At 38.8% G+C, this 17,996-nt stretch overlaps 2 protein-coding genes across 7 annotated transcripts in view; one reads left to right on the forward strand and one right to left on the reverse strand.

Annotated features, from left to right (window-relative positions):
* Positions 1 to 2,994: 2,994 nt before the first annotated feature.
* Positions 2,995 to 17,996, reverse strand: part of myo9ab (myosin IXAb) — an 80,884-nt gene continuing 65,882 nt past the window's right edge. For 3 of the 6 annotated variants that reach the window (XM_089127712.1, XM_039647993.2, XM_089127709.1), the window contains exons 39-45: positions 12,921 to 13,052; positions 11,767 to 11,890; positions 10,696 to 10,749; positions 10,353 to 10,370; positions 9,268 to 9,452; positions 8,876 to 9,015; positions 2,995 to 7,744 (exon numbers count right to left, since the gene is read on the reverse strand). In XM_089127712.1, coding sequence (XP_088983838.1) covers positions 7,338 to 7,744; positions 8,876 to 9,015; positions 9,268 to 9,452; positions 10,353 to 10,370; positions 10,696 to 10,749; positions 11,767 to 11,890; positions 12,921 to 13,052 — 1,060 coding nt within the window. In that variant the 3' untranslated portion in view covers positions 2,995 to 7,337. The remainder of the gene's footprint in view (positions 7,745 to 8,875; positions 9,016 to 9,267; positions 9,453 to 10,352; positions 10,371 to 10,695; positions 10,750 to 11,766; positions 11,891 to 12,920; positions 13,053 to 17,996) is intronic. The other 3 variants (XM_089127710.1, XM_039647996.2, XM_089127711.1) reach the window with 2 other exon arrangements.
* Positions 14,357 to 17,194, forward strand: LOC120460295 (piggyBac transposable element-derived protein 4). The gene is made up of 2 exons (XM_039648001.2): positions 14,357 to 14,768; positions 15,297 to 17,194. Exons 1-2 carry the CDS (start codon positions 14,593 to 14,595, stop codon positions 17,056 to 17,058), a joined length of 1,938 nt encoding a protein of 645 aa, XP_039503935.2. The 5' UTR covers positions 14,357 to 14,592; the 3' UTR covers positions 17,059 to 17,194.

Consider the following 17,996-nt stretch of genomic DNA (forward strand, 5'->3'; position numbering starts at 1 on the left):
ATTCACTGCAAAATTCAAACGGGATTAGAAAATAAGTATTTTCTCTCATTTACTTGCATTGACGATTTTTCAACCTAGAGGTCCAGCGGGGTTAGCGGAAGGGGCGGGACTTACCAGCTCTATATGCACGCATAAGTTCTGCATTTGACGCAAGGATGCTCTTCAGTTTCCGGTTGTGGAGATTTAAGCGGAGGAAAACCGAGGAAAACGGGTTATGGCAGAGTCTTCTAAATTTACTGTCCTCCCGTCTTTGAAAAGAAACTTTCATACGTTTAGATGTAATTTTATCTATAGTTATGTTTATTTAATATAATTTTAAAAAGAAGCATAAACACAACGAGGGGTGTCTGTTTTGTCTGTTTTTGTGACTAACGTTTCTTTAGTATAACCATGGAGTATAAAATTCTATATAAATTCTCGTTATTGAATTGGACTCTACGATCGGCGGAAGTTATCGAGCATCCTTACACCTTCACCGGAAATACTCCCGTTCATAGAGCCCATAGGATCTATTTTATCTTGTTTCTATTCCTTTTTAATTGTATTTTATAAAACGGTTAGTTCCAATCCTTGATTCTGATTGGTCAATAGCTGTGCTTTATAGCTTGTTTTCATGTGACGTCACGACACTGTGTTGCCATGGCGCAAAATGCAAATGGGGGGCAGGAAGTGATTTGCTATGTTTAGAAAGAACTAAAACACACTCAAAAAAGTTACGGACTGCAGCTTTAAATACATTCTCTACCAGGACAAAAAGGCAAATCATATGTCAGGTTAATTTTTTTATTTATTTTTTGATAAGACAGTGATTTTCTTTTTACATCCTTACACATTAAAGAAATATTACACAAATTGCACCGTTTACAACTGCGCTCACTAGAGCACAAACACAAAATCCAAAAGCACAAATTTGTTAAGACTTTCTCAGTCCATCAAACACACAGCGCAGTTTCATTCAACATAAAATAAGATATTACATCCCTCAAATGACATCCCTTGTTTTCAAACATACAGAAACATACTCAAGTGCATCGCAAACGCGTCTAGCGGTGCAGGGTCACGTGTCTCTGCGAATTACGCGTGCGTAGAGCTAATTAGCATAATGGTCAGTATTTCTTTCAGCTTTACTGACGAGGGAAAGATTGAAGAGAAATAAGTTAATGTTAGACTGTCAACATGTCTTATAGCTAGCTAGCTAAATCCTGGTTCAACGACAGACATTTGAAGGTAAGTACTAAAGCCACACAGTAATATACGTTATATAAATATGCATGGAACTGCATTTGGGTTTGCGTATTTGCATAGAGTATGTTTCTGGCCTTAAACATGATCTTAAATACAGCTGTAAAAGAGAAACTTTGACAATAGTGTAGCATGCTACAGTGATTACATTCACTTATGCAGGACGCAACAAACAACCGCTTCCTTTACCGCCGTTTTTTTGAGCATTAGTGGACTTAAGGTTAAGATAGTACCCAAGTATACTTATCAAAACATAGTCTTTTGTGACATTGCACCATGGTGATGGTTTCTTGCAATAGGCTATGCTATGATATGACATAAATATAGACATAGATATATGTAACTGCACATCAAAAAGGAGTAAACAGCTTCTGAAAACACATTCCCTGCACATAAACAGCAATGTTCACTGTGTAAACTTAAGGAGTAGTTCACTTAAAAAAAAACTTTTGCTGATAATTTACTCACCCCCATGTCATCCAAGATGTCCATGTCATTCTTTCTTCAGTCGAAAAGAAATTAAGGTTTTGGATGAAAACAATCCAGGATTTTTCTCTATATAATGGAGTTCAATGGGAACCAAACGGTTCAAGGTCCAAATGAGAGTTTCAGTGCAAACTGCAAACTGTTGAAAGAGCTTTAAACGATTCCAGACGATGAATAAGGGGCTTATCAAGCAAAACAATCACTCATTTAAAAAAAAAATACAAAGTTTTATAAGCTCAAATGGTCGCCTTGCTCTGTTCTGTGATGCGCGTTTCGTGACTCTCCTGATCGAACTCGTTTATCAAAATGAACGAATCAACTCGTTCATCTCGATTTGTTGAATGAACCAAATGACACGAAAAAAGATTTGTTCATTTTAATAAACAAGTTCAAACAGGAGAGTCACAAACGTGCATCACAGAACAGAGCAAGGCGACCATTTGAGCTTATAAAACTTTGTACGTTTTTTTAAATGAGCGATCAGTTCGCTTGATAAGACCCTTATTCATCGTCTGAAATCGTTTGATGCCCTTTGAACGGTTTGCACTGAAACTGTCTTTTGGACCTTGAGCCATTTGGTAACCAGTAAAGTCCATTGTATGGAGAAAAATGCTGGAATGTTTTCATCAAAAACCTTAATTTCTTTTCGACTGAAGAAAGAATGACATGGCCATCTTGGATGACATGGGGGTGAGTAAATTATCAGCAAAAGTTTTTTCAAAAGTGAACTACTCCTTTACTGTAGTTTATCTTAAAGCTTTGAGCTTTCTGCTGTTATGTGTCCGTGTTTTCTATGAACTTTACTGCTATAAATGGGCATTTAATGTCAGATTAAAGGGTAAAACACAGCAGAGGACCCTGTTTAGATGCGTGTGATACATTAGCCCTAAATCAAAACTACACTGGAAAAAAAATGCTTTCCTTAGTATTTTTGTATCGTTTCCAATCCAAATATCAACAAATTCTTAAATCAAGATGCATTTACTTGGTGAGTACAATTTTATAAGGCATCATGTCAAATTATATCATTATGGGGGTCAAAATGAAGTGAGTTTTTGCTTAAAACAGGAAAATGATCTGCCAATGGGATGAGAAAAAGAAACTTAAATCAAGCTGAAACCATATTATGTTTCTGACCCCATTGCCAGGTAAATTATCATGTTTTAAGCAAAAACTATTTTTCCCCTAGAAAGCAAGGCATAATATTTTATGCTATAGATACTATTCTAGTAAATGCAGCTTGTTGTAAGATTTTTTGGACAGGAATCAAGGCAAAAATACTGAGTAAGAAAAGCATTTTTAGCAGAGTAAAAGTTTAACCAAAAAGTTCGACTAAATATGTGACTCCGGATGGCACAGTGGAACATTACACCAAAAAATATATTTATATACTTAAATTTCACAATAAAATATCAGATACTATAAAAAAAACAATATACTTTAAAAAAGCAATTTACAAAAAAAAAAAAAAGACAAAAAAATTTTCAAGTCCTGATTTTGTTACACGTAATACTGAAGGGAAAAGAACGACGAAACAAACAACAGTGATTAAAACTACAGCAAAGAATCATGGAACAAACAAACTTGACTTTCCATCCCTATTCAACCTTTTGATTTTCCATCTGAAGGGACAACGTGTTTCTGTAACCAAAAGAAAAGAAGAACAAAAGCAAAACCCGTGGATGAATCTCACGATTACAGGTTCGGGTCAAATTTCACCCCAGAATCAAAACTATTTTGCATAAAGAAAAACGAAGATTGGAACAAGAAGTCAGTCCGTGAGGAACAGAGCGCGTAAATTGATTCATATCCTAATATTTAGGCATAGTTCTCCGTTGCTCAATTAAGTAGGGCTATTTTTTTTATTATCTATTCTTTGCTTATTTATTATGTATATCTTCACTTAATATCTGCATTGTAATTGTTTAGAATAACCCCCACGCCTATGGGCTGGAGTTTTTTTTCTTCTGATATTCTCCCGTTGCTTTGATTGCTATTTATCTAGTATTTAGGGCTATTTTCGATTCTTTGCTCATTTGTAATTGTCTATCTTGAAGAAATATCAGTATTATTCGCGCTTCTATTTTGAATCTATTTAGATGTTTTGCATCTATTTAGATGTTTTGCCGCCGTTATGAACTTCCGTTTTTGCGGTCGCTCTGTGTCATTCTGGCAACGTTGTCGAGGAGTAATTAGCTGGTGAAGTGGATTCACTTATTATAGAGTTATCATGAGCATTGTAATGTTTATCATAAGCATTGTAAAGCAGATTTGTTAAGAAGTGTCGACCGGGAATTTTTGACCGGAAGTCAAAAGACAACGAGCGCAATGGTGAAAAGGGGCGGGGCTACGGTTTCGCCCTCGCCCATGGCCGGCTGCAGCTGTTCTCAGTTCTCACTCAGTGACTGATTGGTATATCAGTGCAGCGTGAGAAGCGTTCAGCCTCCTCGTGTAAAGGAGGCCTCCTGCGCGACTCCACAGAGCAAAGACACCGACAAAGCAGTTGAGTATCTTCACCCCTTTCCTTTCTTTTTACTTATTTCACCTAATCAACGTGTGCTTTCAATATATTCCTGTTATCTCTCGACCTCTCTTCATGCACAGAAGGCAGCGCAATTCTGCTAATCAGCACGCTATCCCCTTATCCTCACACTCACTTCTTTTGGTAAGCCGTCCAGCCTTACTCGTCGTAATTGCATTTTTACTTGTAACAATTAAATTTGAGAGCTCTCTAATTGAATTAAAGAGCTCTGCAATTGAGTTATTACTAGGAAGAATTGAATTAGAGAGCTCTCTGCTTGTAATTCTTACTAGTAACAATTGCATTTGAAGAGCTCTCTAATTGAATTATTAGTGCTAAGAATTAATATTAATGAGCTCTCTAATTCAAGAGCTCTGGAATTGAATTGTTACTAGTAATAATGCAGTTACAGAGCTGTCAAATTCAATTCTTACTAGTAAAAATTGCAATTGTAGAGCTCTCGAATTGAATTGTTACTAGTAAAAATGCAATTACAACGAGTAAGGCTGGGTACAATTTAAGCTAAAACGGCTTGCCATACACCTCTCTCTTTCTATGGGTCTATGGAATTGTCAATCAGCAGTCATTAAAGCTGACTTCATTCCAGCCTTTGCATCTCTTTCTACTTTTAATATCCTGGGCTTGACTGACACCTGGATCCATCCAGAAGACACTGCCACCCTGCTGCTCTATCTAACAATTTCTCTCTCACACTCTTTGTCAGTCAGGGAGGGGTGGGGGTACTGGTCTTCTCATTTCTAACAATTGGAAATATTCCACTCTCTCTTCTCTATGCAATAACAACTCTTTTAAATATCATGCTTTTACACTTACAACTCCCATTAAGATCCACCTTGTACTCGTATCGCCCCCCAGGTCAACTGGGAAGCTTTGTAGAGGATGTGGATGTGCTGCTCTCCTTCCCTGAGGATGACTTCCCACTTTGTCTTTGGCAACTTCAACATTGATCTAGAGAAGCCGTCCTCAGCAGACTTCATCTCTCTCCTAGCCTCCTTTGATCTCAAACAGCTCATCACCAAACTGCCCTACAAAGGCAAAGCGCAGTACACACATTTGGTCAAAAATGAGTTAACACTTGTAATGGCCTTTATGACATGTGTTCTGTCTTGCGAAAAAATATCTGGGTTCAATTATGTCCCGTTTTGGAGAAGCGTTACCACAATCTATCCATAACATGTTTGACTTTTAAAAGTTTTATAAAAAATTTAAAAGCTTTTTTCTCTGTTTCTTTGTTTGCGTAGTTACTGCACTTTGCCTTTGTAGGGCAGCACAGGTACCCACAAGTCAGGCAACCAACTGGACCTTGTATACACACGCAATTGCATCACAGACAATAGGCGTTTCTCAATGTGCGTTCTTGTGTACTTTAGAAACGTCAGCAGTCACTGCCCAGGTACTGTTCCAATTCAAAGTTCACATCTAGCCAAGACCACTTCAAATCCCCGGATGTGTTCTTGATCCGCCTCGTTTACAGAGGATGCATCGAGAGGTGACTTGAGATAGCCAGGTATCCCAGAATGCATCTCGCACCAACCAGCAAGCAGATGAGCAATCAAAATACTATTATTATTGTGTCATGAAATGTAATTTTAAGAGTGTTTCAGGCGAGAATGTGGTTGTTTAAATCTCAAATCTGTGGTTTGTTTATAAAGATAGCATCTATTTCAAAAATGTATCTGACGTTTTCGGAGTTCTGACACCCAGCGATCATCAGCCCTGACTAAAACAGCTTTTCCTCGGCTTGGGCTTCTGACGTTTGCCGCTAGCACAGATGTCTCGTCTGGTAGATAAATTTGTGTAAAAGTCTATATTTGAAGAGTTCAGATGCAAAAGCCTCTAAATGCCATTTGAAATTTTCTTCTAAAATGATCATTTTGATCAAGCTTGTATATTTAAGTTCAGTAATTTCACTTGAATTGCAATGAAGATTACCTATTAATTGTCATTTAAGTGAAATTACTGAACTTAAATATACAAGCTTGATAAAAATGGTCATTTTAGAAGAAAATTTCAAATGGCATTTAGAGGCTTTTGCATCTTAACTCTTCATTTGGTCTCGTCGCATTTGACTAGTTTGTTCCGTGGCAAAGATAAAATCGTTTTATTGTGTTATTATAAATAAATATTTTTATTTACCTATTTCGTTTTTTTACATGATCTTCACTATATGAACAATAAAATAAAATGAACTGTCTTTGTTAAGTGTCAATAAATAGTCTCAATTTCTCAGCAATTAACATAACTAAAAAAAACAACAAATAAATAAAAAAAAACCTTTCTCTACGTCTCAGCACTTAACATAACTAAAAAAAAACCAAACAAATAAATAAAAAAACCTTTCTCTTTTCAATTCCTGCTTATGCTACCCCATGCCATGTCTGAACTTTGTATTTTGAGCACTTGCGTTGCTTTTGCCTCTTCACGATGACTCGCTTGGTTTAGTCCTCAATTGTAAGTCACTTTGGATAAAAGCGTCTGTTAAATGACTAAACGTAAATGTAAGATCGTTTGCTTTATGCAAATAAAATCAAAAATCAGTTCAGGGAGGAAATAAGACCCGGACGGACGTTGTTTGTTTTCGTCAGACTCAGCCGTAAGAAACTCAACATACAGATTCACACAAGTTCTCGATCCGCAACACAAAAAGACGTTATTTTCACACGGGTCAACCAGCAGCACAGGGATTTCAGCTATTTACACCATTCACTCGACCCTCATCAATAATATAATATTTTACATATTTAGCACTTTATCAAAGGCTTTAATCATAGAGTGAAAACAATGGTAGCAATACAGCATGCAGTCAGTTGAAGTCATGTGACCTCTCATTGGCTCAGTTCTGTAAACATGAAAATGGACATCACAGGTTGATTAAAAATCGCTCTTTCCCAGTTCAACTACTCTTAGAATCTGTTGTGAAGAACGGACCGGTCCAGCAGGTCCACTTTACAGTCAGTAGGTCGTAGATATGGGTGCGTTCATTTTTACACCGTACTTGTTGCATTTTGTTCCTTACCAGCACTGTGAAAGGCGTTACCAGCTCCAGCGAATGTTGGACGCCACATGATCACACCATGAATTCATTACTCCCGTACAGCACTAAAGGCTGAGAGGAACCGAACTCGTGCTCTCGTCTGCGGACGCCTCCGTCCTCGCGGGGCTTGGGCGGGCAGCTTCGGTTCCCTCGGGGTCGTGGACGGGTTTTCTCGGAGCTGGAGGCACATCGGGTGTTCAGGGAAGCCTGTTCTAAGCCCTCCTGGTCGGGGAGAATGTGCAAATCCCCACCGGAGGAGGCGGAGGAAAACAGAGGCCCGGAAGAGGAGGAACGGAGCCGATAGTGAGGCGTCTCGGAGGACAGCGAGGCGACGGCCGAGTCCACAGAGTCCAGGGATTCGGGCTGACGCCGTAAACCACGTCTGCTTTTAGACTCGGACTTCCTCCAGCGTGTTGCCGACGCGGCGCCGGTGATTCTTTCTGAAAAGGAGACGTTTGACATCACATGCAAATTACAATTCTGTCATCATTTACTCGCCTCTCAAATAAAGTTTTTTTGTGACTGTGTTAATGCGAACTGTATATATTTTGGTACAGGTGTGTAATTTTTATTAGAATTTTACTATTTCACCCCCAATTCCTTTCATTAATCTATTTTACACCAATAACACACAATAGGACCTTTAGGACAAAAATGTCCCTATATAAACTACAATTTTTAATCCAAGGGCTATTTAACATTAAAGTGATGCAATCTTTGTTAATAGGCTTTTGTTCAGTTGGCAGGGCTTTAAAATATAAATTTTTTACAACTTTTTTTTTTTATCAGTTGATGCCATTTTCTCGGGTTTGGCAAATAAAGCAAATTGGATTTTATAAAGCCAATTGGATAAATGATGCAGCGATAATTGTGTGCTTGTATAATTTGAGAGAGAAAAACTCCCAAAATCCCAAATCCAATGCATCTAATGGGGGAATCTGTTCCTGCGCCCAAACATACTCTCACTGAACGCTGATTTTATGAGATATCAAGCTCACATTTGGAACACAACTTGTTTAGATTCATGGCTTTGATTTTCTAGATATTTCATAAAATAATGTTGATAAATCATTTTCCTAAAGTTAAACCTCCATTACTTTTTTCCGATTATTTTTTCCAACAATAATCCGCAAGGGTCTTTAAAATGAGACCAAACTTAAATCTGTGATCACAAGCAGTATTTTGCCACGGACATTTTTGCCACTATGGACCTTTTTTTAATCGACGCACAAACTAACAAATTCCAGGTACAAAACCTAATTAGATCCAAAAAACATAAATCTGCATGAATCGATTTGTTTAATCCAAGTCTTGTGAAGAGATACAATTGCTTATATGATGAACAGTTTTAAATCACATATAAGCTCACACATAGAGCACATCATATATCATTGGTTAGATGTGAATAAAAGGCAAAAATAAATTTGTTCACAAGACTTTGATTCAAATGGATTAGTTTTACATTGACTTTATGTCCTTTTTGGATCTTCTAAGTTCTGGTTTTGTACAGAAGCCCCTCAGGCTCTGTTGGGTTTGGGACAAACAGAACTCTTTCAAAATGCCGCCGTTACCCCATTGATCGGACACGGCCCCTTCCGACTCCATGAGGTTTTCCGAGCTGTCCGCTGTCCCGATAGACGCTTCCGACTCCAGCATCTCATCATCAGACGCTCTGGGATCCAAAGCCAACATCTCATAGGTTAGTTCTTCCCTAAAATGAGTGAAAAACAGGTGTAAAGGAAAATAATGAAACCGCTCCACCTCTCTCCTGAACGTTTGATGTCTTGTTTTGTTGTGTTTTTATATTGTTATGGAAATAAATGGGTTCGCAAAGCTCGCCTCCAGTGGATTTGTTACAATTCCTTCATACTATAAGGAATATATATACATATATATACACATACATACAATTTCATACTATTATACTTATAGTATAATCATGATGCAAAAGGTGTTTACGAACTTCTCTTTCTGCAGGTTTTCGATCTGCATGGTTAAAACTTTCTCTTCTTGCTGCATGGCGGCCTGCTGCTGCTCGCTCAGCCCAGACTCCGCCCCCTCCTCGCTTGGCTCCTCCCCTTCGGTCATCCGCGGGCTCAGTGGCGGCGAGGGCGTGTGGCGACCGCTTTTGCGTATACGACCTTTACCCTGAAGAAAACAGCAAACTGCAGCATAAGAAGCCAGTAATCAATGTGGTAAAGTTCGAATCATGCTAGACTTTGTATTTGGTCAAAATTTGTGTTTGGAATTCATGGAAAATTAAGCTTTACTGTAAAAAAAGAACAGCATTGTAGATATGTTGGAATTAAATGTAATTTTTTATCTTTATATAAACGTTTAAAGTCCTCCTGTGGTGAAAATCCAGTTTTTAATGTTGTTTATATGTCTATATGGTGTTTTTAATACGCTTTAAGACAAACCATGTGTAAATTCAAAAGTCGACAGCATTGCTGAGTATTTTGAACCAAAAACACGGAGTGAAATCGCTGGTGTTTCTGACGTCACAAACGACCTTATAACCAGATCAACGTGTGTGATCGTCAACCAGTGGATCTCTGAGCTGAGGGAGTGAGTGAAGGCGGGGCTCATTTGCATATTAACCGACATACTAAATGAGGCAAGGGTGTCGAGTTACATTCAAGATATTTTAAGGCATGCAGAATTTTTTTAAGGAAAAAAAGTTCAAATATGTGATTCTGGTGATCAAAGATGAGCGTTAAGGGATAAAATTATTGACTACAGGGGGACTTAAAATGTTACATTTCTTAACATAATTGTTTTAACTTAAATTATTAACATTTGGAATTGGAATTTACGATTTCGATTGTATTCCAGTAGGCATAAAATAATCAATTAAAATGTATGTATGATTACAGCCTAAATTTTTGGAACACATAAAAAAACCCACATGCCTGCACACACACATACACGATATTTGCATGTGAATCAATAATACAAAGTCTAACATGACCACACCTTACATGAGGGAGACAGACGGCACTGCAAGTGAGACTAAACACACACTAACACACAATCACTGAGCTTTACCTTTTTAACTGCGTTTGGCTGAGTAATAACGCAGCGAGAAGCAAATGCAGGAGAAATGAAAGAGGAAATGTTAGTAATTCGGCAGCATGTCGTATGTGTGGTTAAAACAAGACCAAACAAAACAAAAAAACAATGTGACATTTAAGCACATCATTTGGACCGTACTCTCCTCCGATCACCTCTCACAACAAATCACACGACAGCATTTCAAAGTTAGCTTGAGCGTCTTCAACGGGGCCAAATAAACATGTCATCAAACCACGGATGGCAACTAGCGATGCTACACGGACGGACATTCACTAGCCGTGTGACGTCACAGATGTTTTGCGGCGTGGATACATACCAGCGTGGCAGTTCTTGTAATGCCAATAAACCTAACAGCAATTAGTACTGGTTTCTGGAAGAGGAGGATGGGGAGAAGGGGATTGGGAAGGAGTGAAGGGAAGAAAACAGGATTAGTGGAGTGTCTGTATGGGAACAGAATGGGGAAGTGAAGATGTACGGCACTTTCCATGAATGTGGTACAAAATAAGACCTTTTTCAGCAAATGAAGGGCACAGCTTAACCTTCAGAAAATGCTGATAGTCCATCTTAGAAAGTCAAACTTGATGTTATATTAGCCATGTTTTTTTTTGTGAGGTATTGTTAGGATGGATATAGATAGACAGACAGACAGATATACATAGATGGATGGATAGATAAACAATATACTGTAGATTGACAGAGACAAATAGATAGATAGATGGATAGATAGATAGATAGATAGATAGATAGATAGATAGATAGATAGATAGATAGATAGATAGATAGATAGATAGATAGATAGATAGATAGATAGATATAAAGATAGACAGACAGATGGATATAGACTGATATGGAAGAATGGATGGATAGACTGACATGGATGGATGGATAGATACACTGATATAGATGGATGGATGGATGGATGGATGGATGGATGGATGGATGGATGGATGGATGGATGGATGGATGGATGGATGGATGGATGGATGGATGGATGGATGGATGGATGGATGGATGGATGGATGGATGGATGGATGGATGGATGGATGGATGGATGGATGGATGGATGGATGGATGGATGGATGGATGGATGGATGGATGGATGGATGGATGGATGGATGGATGGATGGATGGATAGATAGATAGATAGATAGATAGATAGATAGATAGATAGATAGATAGATAGATAGATAGATAGGGTTTGTCCCTCTAAAGTTCATGGCACTCAGGAGGAGTGTGTACTAAATGCATGGAAAGTGACGTGTCATAAAAGGGGCGGAGCTAAAACATGAGTTTGTGTGTGGCAGCATCGGGTGCAGATCCTGTGTGAGTCTGAGGCTCTGAGATGTGTGTGTGTGTGTGTGTGTGTGTGTGTGTGTGTGGGGCTCACCATCGAGCGACGGATGTGTGTCAGGCGAATCTTGGCTTTGCTCTCTGCGAACTCCAGTGTGTTGATGTCCTTCAGACGAGCTTTATATTTCCTCATCTGTTCACAGATGATCAGCTCCACACACCTGAGGGAAATCCTTCAATTCAATTCACATTTATTTCTACAGCGCTTTAGACAACACACATCGTTTCAAAGCAGCTTTACAGAAATGTCCACATTATAATCAAGAGTGATCTGATAGAGGAAACTAAGTAATGTACTTCAGAAATGTACATATAAAAAAATCACAGTTAAAAGAAAAATAATAATTTAAATAATGTAATAATTTAATAAAGAAATAATGAGGTCATAGAAGTAAAGAATACTTGTGTGTTAACAGATGATTGTGATATTTTGAAAATGTAGCATTGATCATGATCATGGCATTTATTGATGTAGTGTAGATATATGTAGATATTTATACGTATTTATAGATATTTATAGATATTTATACGTATTTATAGATATACGTAGATATACGTCATGTAACAATAATACAACAATATGTATCATATCATGGATAGTAGTGTAATTCACCCAAAATGAAAAAAAAAAATTAAAACTAAAATTTTCAGAGTTTTAGTGTCAGTTCTACATTAAACTGCTATATATAATATTGAATATAATGTATAATAATGAATATGTGTGTGTCCAGATAATGCCAGATGTCTGATGTTATCAGTAAAAGTGGCAGACATTATTTTTAAATATATCTAGTCAGTGACAGAGATCAAGCATATTCATCTATAATAATTCAGTTTTCAGCTTCAGAATCGTGAATATTGTTATTCTGGTGTCTCTATTGTCCTGTGCATCGCAATAACATCATATCGTGAGTGCAGTATCGTAATCATATCGACTTGTGTTGTGACGAGTGTATCGTTGCACCCCAGTGATCACAAAACTGAACATATAGCACAGTTTCATCATTGTTAGAATATAAAATATTTCAATACAAGCAATTCAGTCTCATATTTATGTGAAACTAGCCCAATTTTGCAGGAAAAACGCAGACTTGGCAACTTTTTTGGTATTTTCATACCAGATTTGGAACACTGTGAGCAGAATTTTAGTGTATAAAAGTGTATTTTCCTGTGCGTGTTTTTTTTTCTTACGCGGTGGTCTTGCCGATGTCCCGGACGCTCTGCAGCGGGTCGGTGGTGTCAGGACAGCGCAGTATACAGGGGGCAAACACGATAGCCAGCGCATTCGCAGACATGCGGTTCGTCTCCTCCTGGAACGAGATCCTGAAACAAACACACATTACACTTGACACACGCTACACACATCAGGACTACGGTGGGTCTGGTGTTCCTCTATAGAGAGGATTTGACATTATTTGAGATTAAATAAACTACTTAAGTATTGTAGCTCTTGTAGTATTAATTTTCACTTGAAGTTATGCATTATCGGTTAAAAGCAAGAAAGTGGCTGGTAAAAACATTGAGTGGCTGGTAGATTTTGAAATCCACCAGCTACAATTTCCATCCCTGCTCTCTAATGTTGACCTATCAATACAAACGGCCACTCAAATGATACTGCGGTAAAGCCAGCCGCCACCTCGAAATGAGCGGTCAAACTAGCCGCTCCTATATTCTGTGGTGCGTGTATACACTAGCTATTACGGTAAGACTGTCAAACCCTCATCTGGATTGAAAACAATTGATCTTCCAGGGAAGGCTATTCATTAATTTATTCTTCCTGTCTGTCTGTCTATCTATTTATAATTATCTATCTATCGATCCATCCATCTATCCATTTCATCCTAAAATAATAATATACTGTTGTGTCTATACATTCAGAAAATCACTAGAATAAATATCCTTGTTTACACTGCCCAATTTCACCTCAGATGGAGAGTACATCTTTCTCACCATGCCACCTGCACAGTTTTAGGACATTCTCATGTTGTATTGCAAAATAAGAGCCCTCCAAAATTCATAAATACGCTGTTGTGTCCACACATTCAGAAAATCTTTTTTTTTTTAAATCCTAGTTTACACTGCCCAATATCACCTCAGATGGAGAGTACACCTTCTCACCGTGTCACCTGCACAGTTTCAGCACATTCTGATAGTGTATTTATGAATTTTGGAGGACTCTCATTGTATAATACAACGTTTTGGCTTTACATTCAGAAAATCGTTTAAAAAAAATCCTAGTTTACACTGCCTAATTTCACCTCAGAAGGAGATAAGACACGCGTTACTTTTCTTTTTTTTTTCTTTCTTTATTTATTTATTTTTATTATTTTATTTTTTTTTTAGTGTTTTGAGCTCCTTAAGTCTATTTGTTCTCCCTTGTCATGTGATCAGTGCAGAGGATGTCTTTTTGGATGATGTGCGGGAGGTGTGAATCTTGGTTTGTAATACATTAGTATTTGTATTGTACATTTTGAGATTGTCATACGCTCTTTCTTTGTTGGATTTCTTTATTGTTTGTTGTAATAAGTAAAAGTTCAATGAAAAAAAGACACGCGTTACTTCCGCATTCCTAAATTCTTATGGCGGTCTATGGGAATGTCTATGGCTCTGGTTTACACGGAGTTTGCCAAATGCCCTCGATTCTATTGGTTCTGACGTTTGGATATAGGTGTCAATCATCCAAATTGACCAATCGGTGGCCGAGATAGCCGTTCGCCTTCATGACGCAGCAGCACGCACAGCGAATACAACAGAGCGCACAGCAGCAGCGCGCAAAGTTGAACCGAACAACTGAACGCACGCGACACGCGTAGCCTTATTTTATTGATTATCGAGCCATTCTTTCTTATTTCTTGGAGAAATAATGGCCAAATTGAAATGGCAGAAGATGTCGACCGCCGAAACACTGCAAATGATCCAGGCGGACGACGAAGCTCCGCTCATTGCCGTTGACTCTTCATCGGACGATGAAGATCTCTTTGTTGCTGAGGGCATATCGGACGACAGTGACCCTGATTATAGGCTTCCAACATCAGAAAGGTTTGTAAAATACGTTTTTTTATCATTTACTTATTGTGTTGGTATCAAATTACGGTGCTGTTACAATGCTATTAGTGTAAAATGACCGATTTTCTAGCTAGCCTATTGAATACACAAACTCAAACTGGATTGTTTGCTTACTTTCCCAGCACAAGCATGTTTACCACAACAAAATGTACTAGTGTTTACAGTTACAGTGGGCTATTTCTCTTATAATATGTTATAAACCTCTATAAAACATTACTAGGGTTTTCAGTTACAGTGGGTTATTTCTCTTAATACAATATGTTGTAAACCTCTATAAAACATTACTAGGGTTTTCAGTTACAGTGGGTTATTTCTCTTAATACAATATGTTGTAAACCTCTATAAAATGTTACTAGAGTTTTCAGTTACAGAGTTATTTCTTTTATAACGTATTATAAACCACAATTAAATGTTACTAGAGTTTTCGGAATCATTTCTGTTCAAAATCAGTGCCAGACCATGAATATATCTAAAAGTTTTTCTTCTTTCTTTGTTTCACAGTGATGAAGATTATGAGGGGCCTTCATCTTCTGCTGCCTCTTCACCAACCCAACCCCCACAGCCCCAGCCAGGGCCATCAAGCACAACCCCCACGTCATCTGATTCTGATGTGCCTCAAGAAAGACTTCCGAAAAGAAAGCGGAAAGCACTGCAGAAGTCTCCAAGAACTAAGCGCGGTCGGAGTGGGTCTGTCACTTCTTCAACAGACCAAGACCATTCGTGGCACAATAAAGAGGAGAAGGATACCAAGCCTGACCCACCCAGGTTCATGCCATCCAGGACCCCAGGCCCCACCTTTGATACGACAGCATCATGGTCTCCCCTCACCCTGTTCCAGCTGTTTTTCAGTGCGTCTGTGGTCAGGACAATTATTGACAATACAAATTCCAATGCTGCTAAGAGAATAAAGGCTGGGAGGAAGTTTGTATGGAAGACGCTAACAACACAGGAATTTTACATTTTCATGGCCATCATACTTTATACAGGCCTCGTTCAGGTGCATCTCAGATCCGACTACTGGCGGAAGGCGTGGCCATACAACTTCCACTTCCCAAGTGAAAAGATGTCACGGAGCCGCTTTGAAGCCATCTTGTGGTCCCTGCATTTGAGTAACCCGGAAGAAGACGAGGAGAATGAGCGGAAAAGGAACACGGATCAGTATGACAGGCTTTTCAAGATCAAGCCTCTCTACACTGAGATAGTGACCGCCTGCCAGGCCAACTTCCATCCGTATAAAAACATCTGCATCGACGAGAGGATGGTCGCGTCCAAGGCCCGCAGCAGCATGAAGCAATACATGAAGGACAAACCCATAAAGTGGGGCTACAAACTCTTCGTGCTGGCCGACGCATCAACTGCATACACGTGGAATTTTTTTGTGTACTCCGGCAAGAAAATGGTCACCACAGGCCAAGGTCTCAGCTACACTTCAGTCATGGACCTTTTGCCATTTCCACTGCTTGGTTCGGGCTATAATTTGTTCGTAGACAATTTTTATAGTAGCCCTGCCCTGTTTCTCGACTTGCACACGAAACACATTGGTTGTTGTGGGACCATCAGACGAAACCTTACTGGTTTTCCACACACCACACAAAACGACCTCCACAAAAAGGCTGCCCGGGGAGATATGCGCTGGATAAGGGAGGGCAAGCTTCTTTTTGTAAAGTGGATGGACACCCGGGAGGTGTCCATGTGCTCCACTATCCATGAAGCTTTTAGTGGACATACTGTCAAGAGGAAGGTGAAAGAGGCTGGTGTGTGGCAAACAAAGGACATCCCTATTCCGGACGCTGTTGTGGACTACAACAAAAACATGGGTGGCGTTGATGTATCCGACGCCTTGATTGGCTATTACACCGTGCACCATAAGACAATGAAGTGGTACAAGACTTTCTTTTACCATTTCATCGACATCGCGGTGGTGAACAGTTTCCTTCTTCACAAGGAGCTGTTCAAGATGAGGAAAGAGCCCACACTCACGAAGCCTCTCACACAGAAAATATTCAGGGAGAGGTTGGCTGCAGAAATGTTGAGCTTCGCTGAGGCCTCAGCACCTCCTCCACCTCCACCACCACCGCCACAGCCCACCTGCATGCCTATGTATTATGGGGGTGATGCCACACAAGCACGGCGGTACTGCAGGAGATGCCAGGAGGCTGGCTGGCAAAGAGTAAAAACCCCCATTCATTGCCGGAAGTGTCAGGTCCCTCTGTGCCTCACCTCGAGGAAAAACTGTTTCCAGGAGTGGCATGACAGCCATTAGTGGGATTAGGACAGGAACACATGTAGCTATTGCTAGTGGTTTTTTTCTTCTTCTTGTAAACAGTTTTACTGAGTTTTTTTTTTGTGTTTTTACAGTTTGTTGTGAATAAATCTGCTCCATTTGGAGTCAAACTTTATTCCTTTTGTATGTTTTTTTTCATGGGAAACTATATAGAGGTCTGGATGATTTTTCAAAACTTTTGTTTTTAGATGGAATAAATACCTATAGTGATATATAAGTGAAATCAAATGTGTTTGGTACCTGAGAAAGTTCAGATGGTGCCAAAATGTGCCCAAATTACCAGTTTGGAGAGTTCGCCTAGATATGCCTCTAATAAATCATGTATAACCCTGCTAGACTCTTATAGCATCAATCTATGAGCAGGTGATGTTAAAGGGATACTCCACTTTTTTTTTTGTTTTTTTTTTTGGAAATAGGCTCATTTTACAACTCCCCCGAGTTTTACCGTTTTCGAATCCATTCAGTCGATTTTCTGATATTTAGAAGAATATCAGTATACAGACAGTGTCTGATCTCATTGACTACCATAGTATATATTTTTTCCTACTATGGTAGTCAATGAGACCAGAAACTGTCTGGTTTCTGATATTCTTCTAAATATCAGAAAATCGCCAGAATGGATTCGAAAACGGTAAAACTCGGGGGAGTTGTAAAATGAGCCTATTTCCAAAAAAATAGTGGAGTATCCCTTTAAGATGTTATTTTATTGTTTTCTACAGTTTTTAGGCTTCAAAAGGCATTATACCTAGGGGATATTCCCTATAAAATGTGTTTTTTTAAGGCGAAAATTGAATCTTTTATTTATGCTGTTTTCCATCTGAGATTACTCTTCAATAGTAATAGATAGTATTACTTATGTATTAATATCCCATAGTTTCTGATCTATCAAAGGATCCCAGAATCATGTACTATGTCGG

Source organism: Pimephales promelas, chromosome 25 (assembly GCF_988280905.1).
Source record: "Pimephales promelas chromosome 25, fPimPro1.hap1.1, whole genome shotgun sequence".
NCBI classification, from domain to species: domain Eukaryota; kingdom Metazoa; phylum Chordata; class Actinopteri; order Cypriniformes; family Leuciscidae; genus Pimephales; species Pimephales promelas.

Bases quoted from the DNA above. Each gene is read 5' to 3' on its own strand.
- LOC120460295 (XM_039648001.2), top strand. From the start codon at position 14,593: ATGGCCAAATTGAAATGGCAGAAGATGTCGACCGCCGAAACACTGCAA. The intron at 14,769-15,296 runs GTTTGTAAAATA...TTTGTTTCACAG, and splicing joins AGGCTTCCAACATCAGAAAG to TGATGAAGATTATGAGGGGC.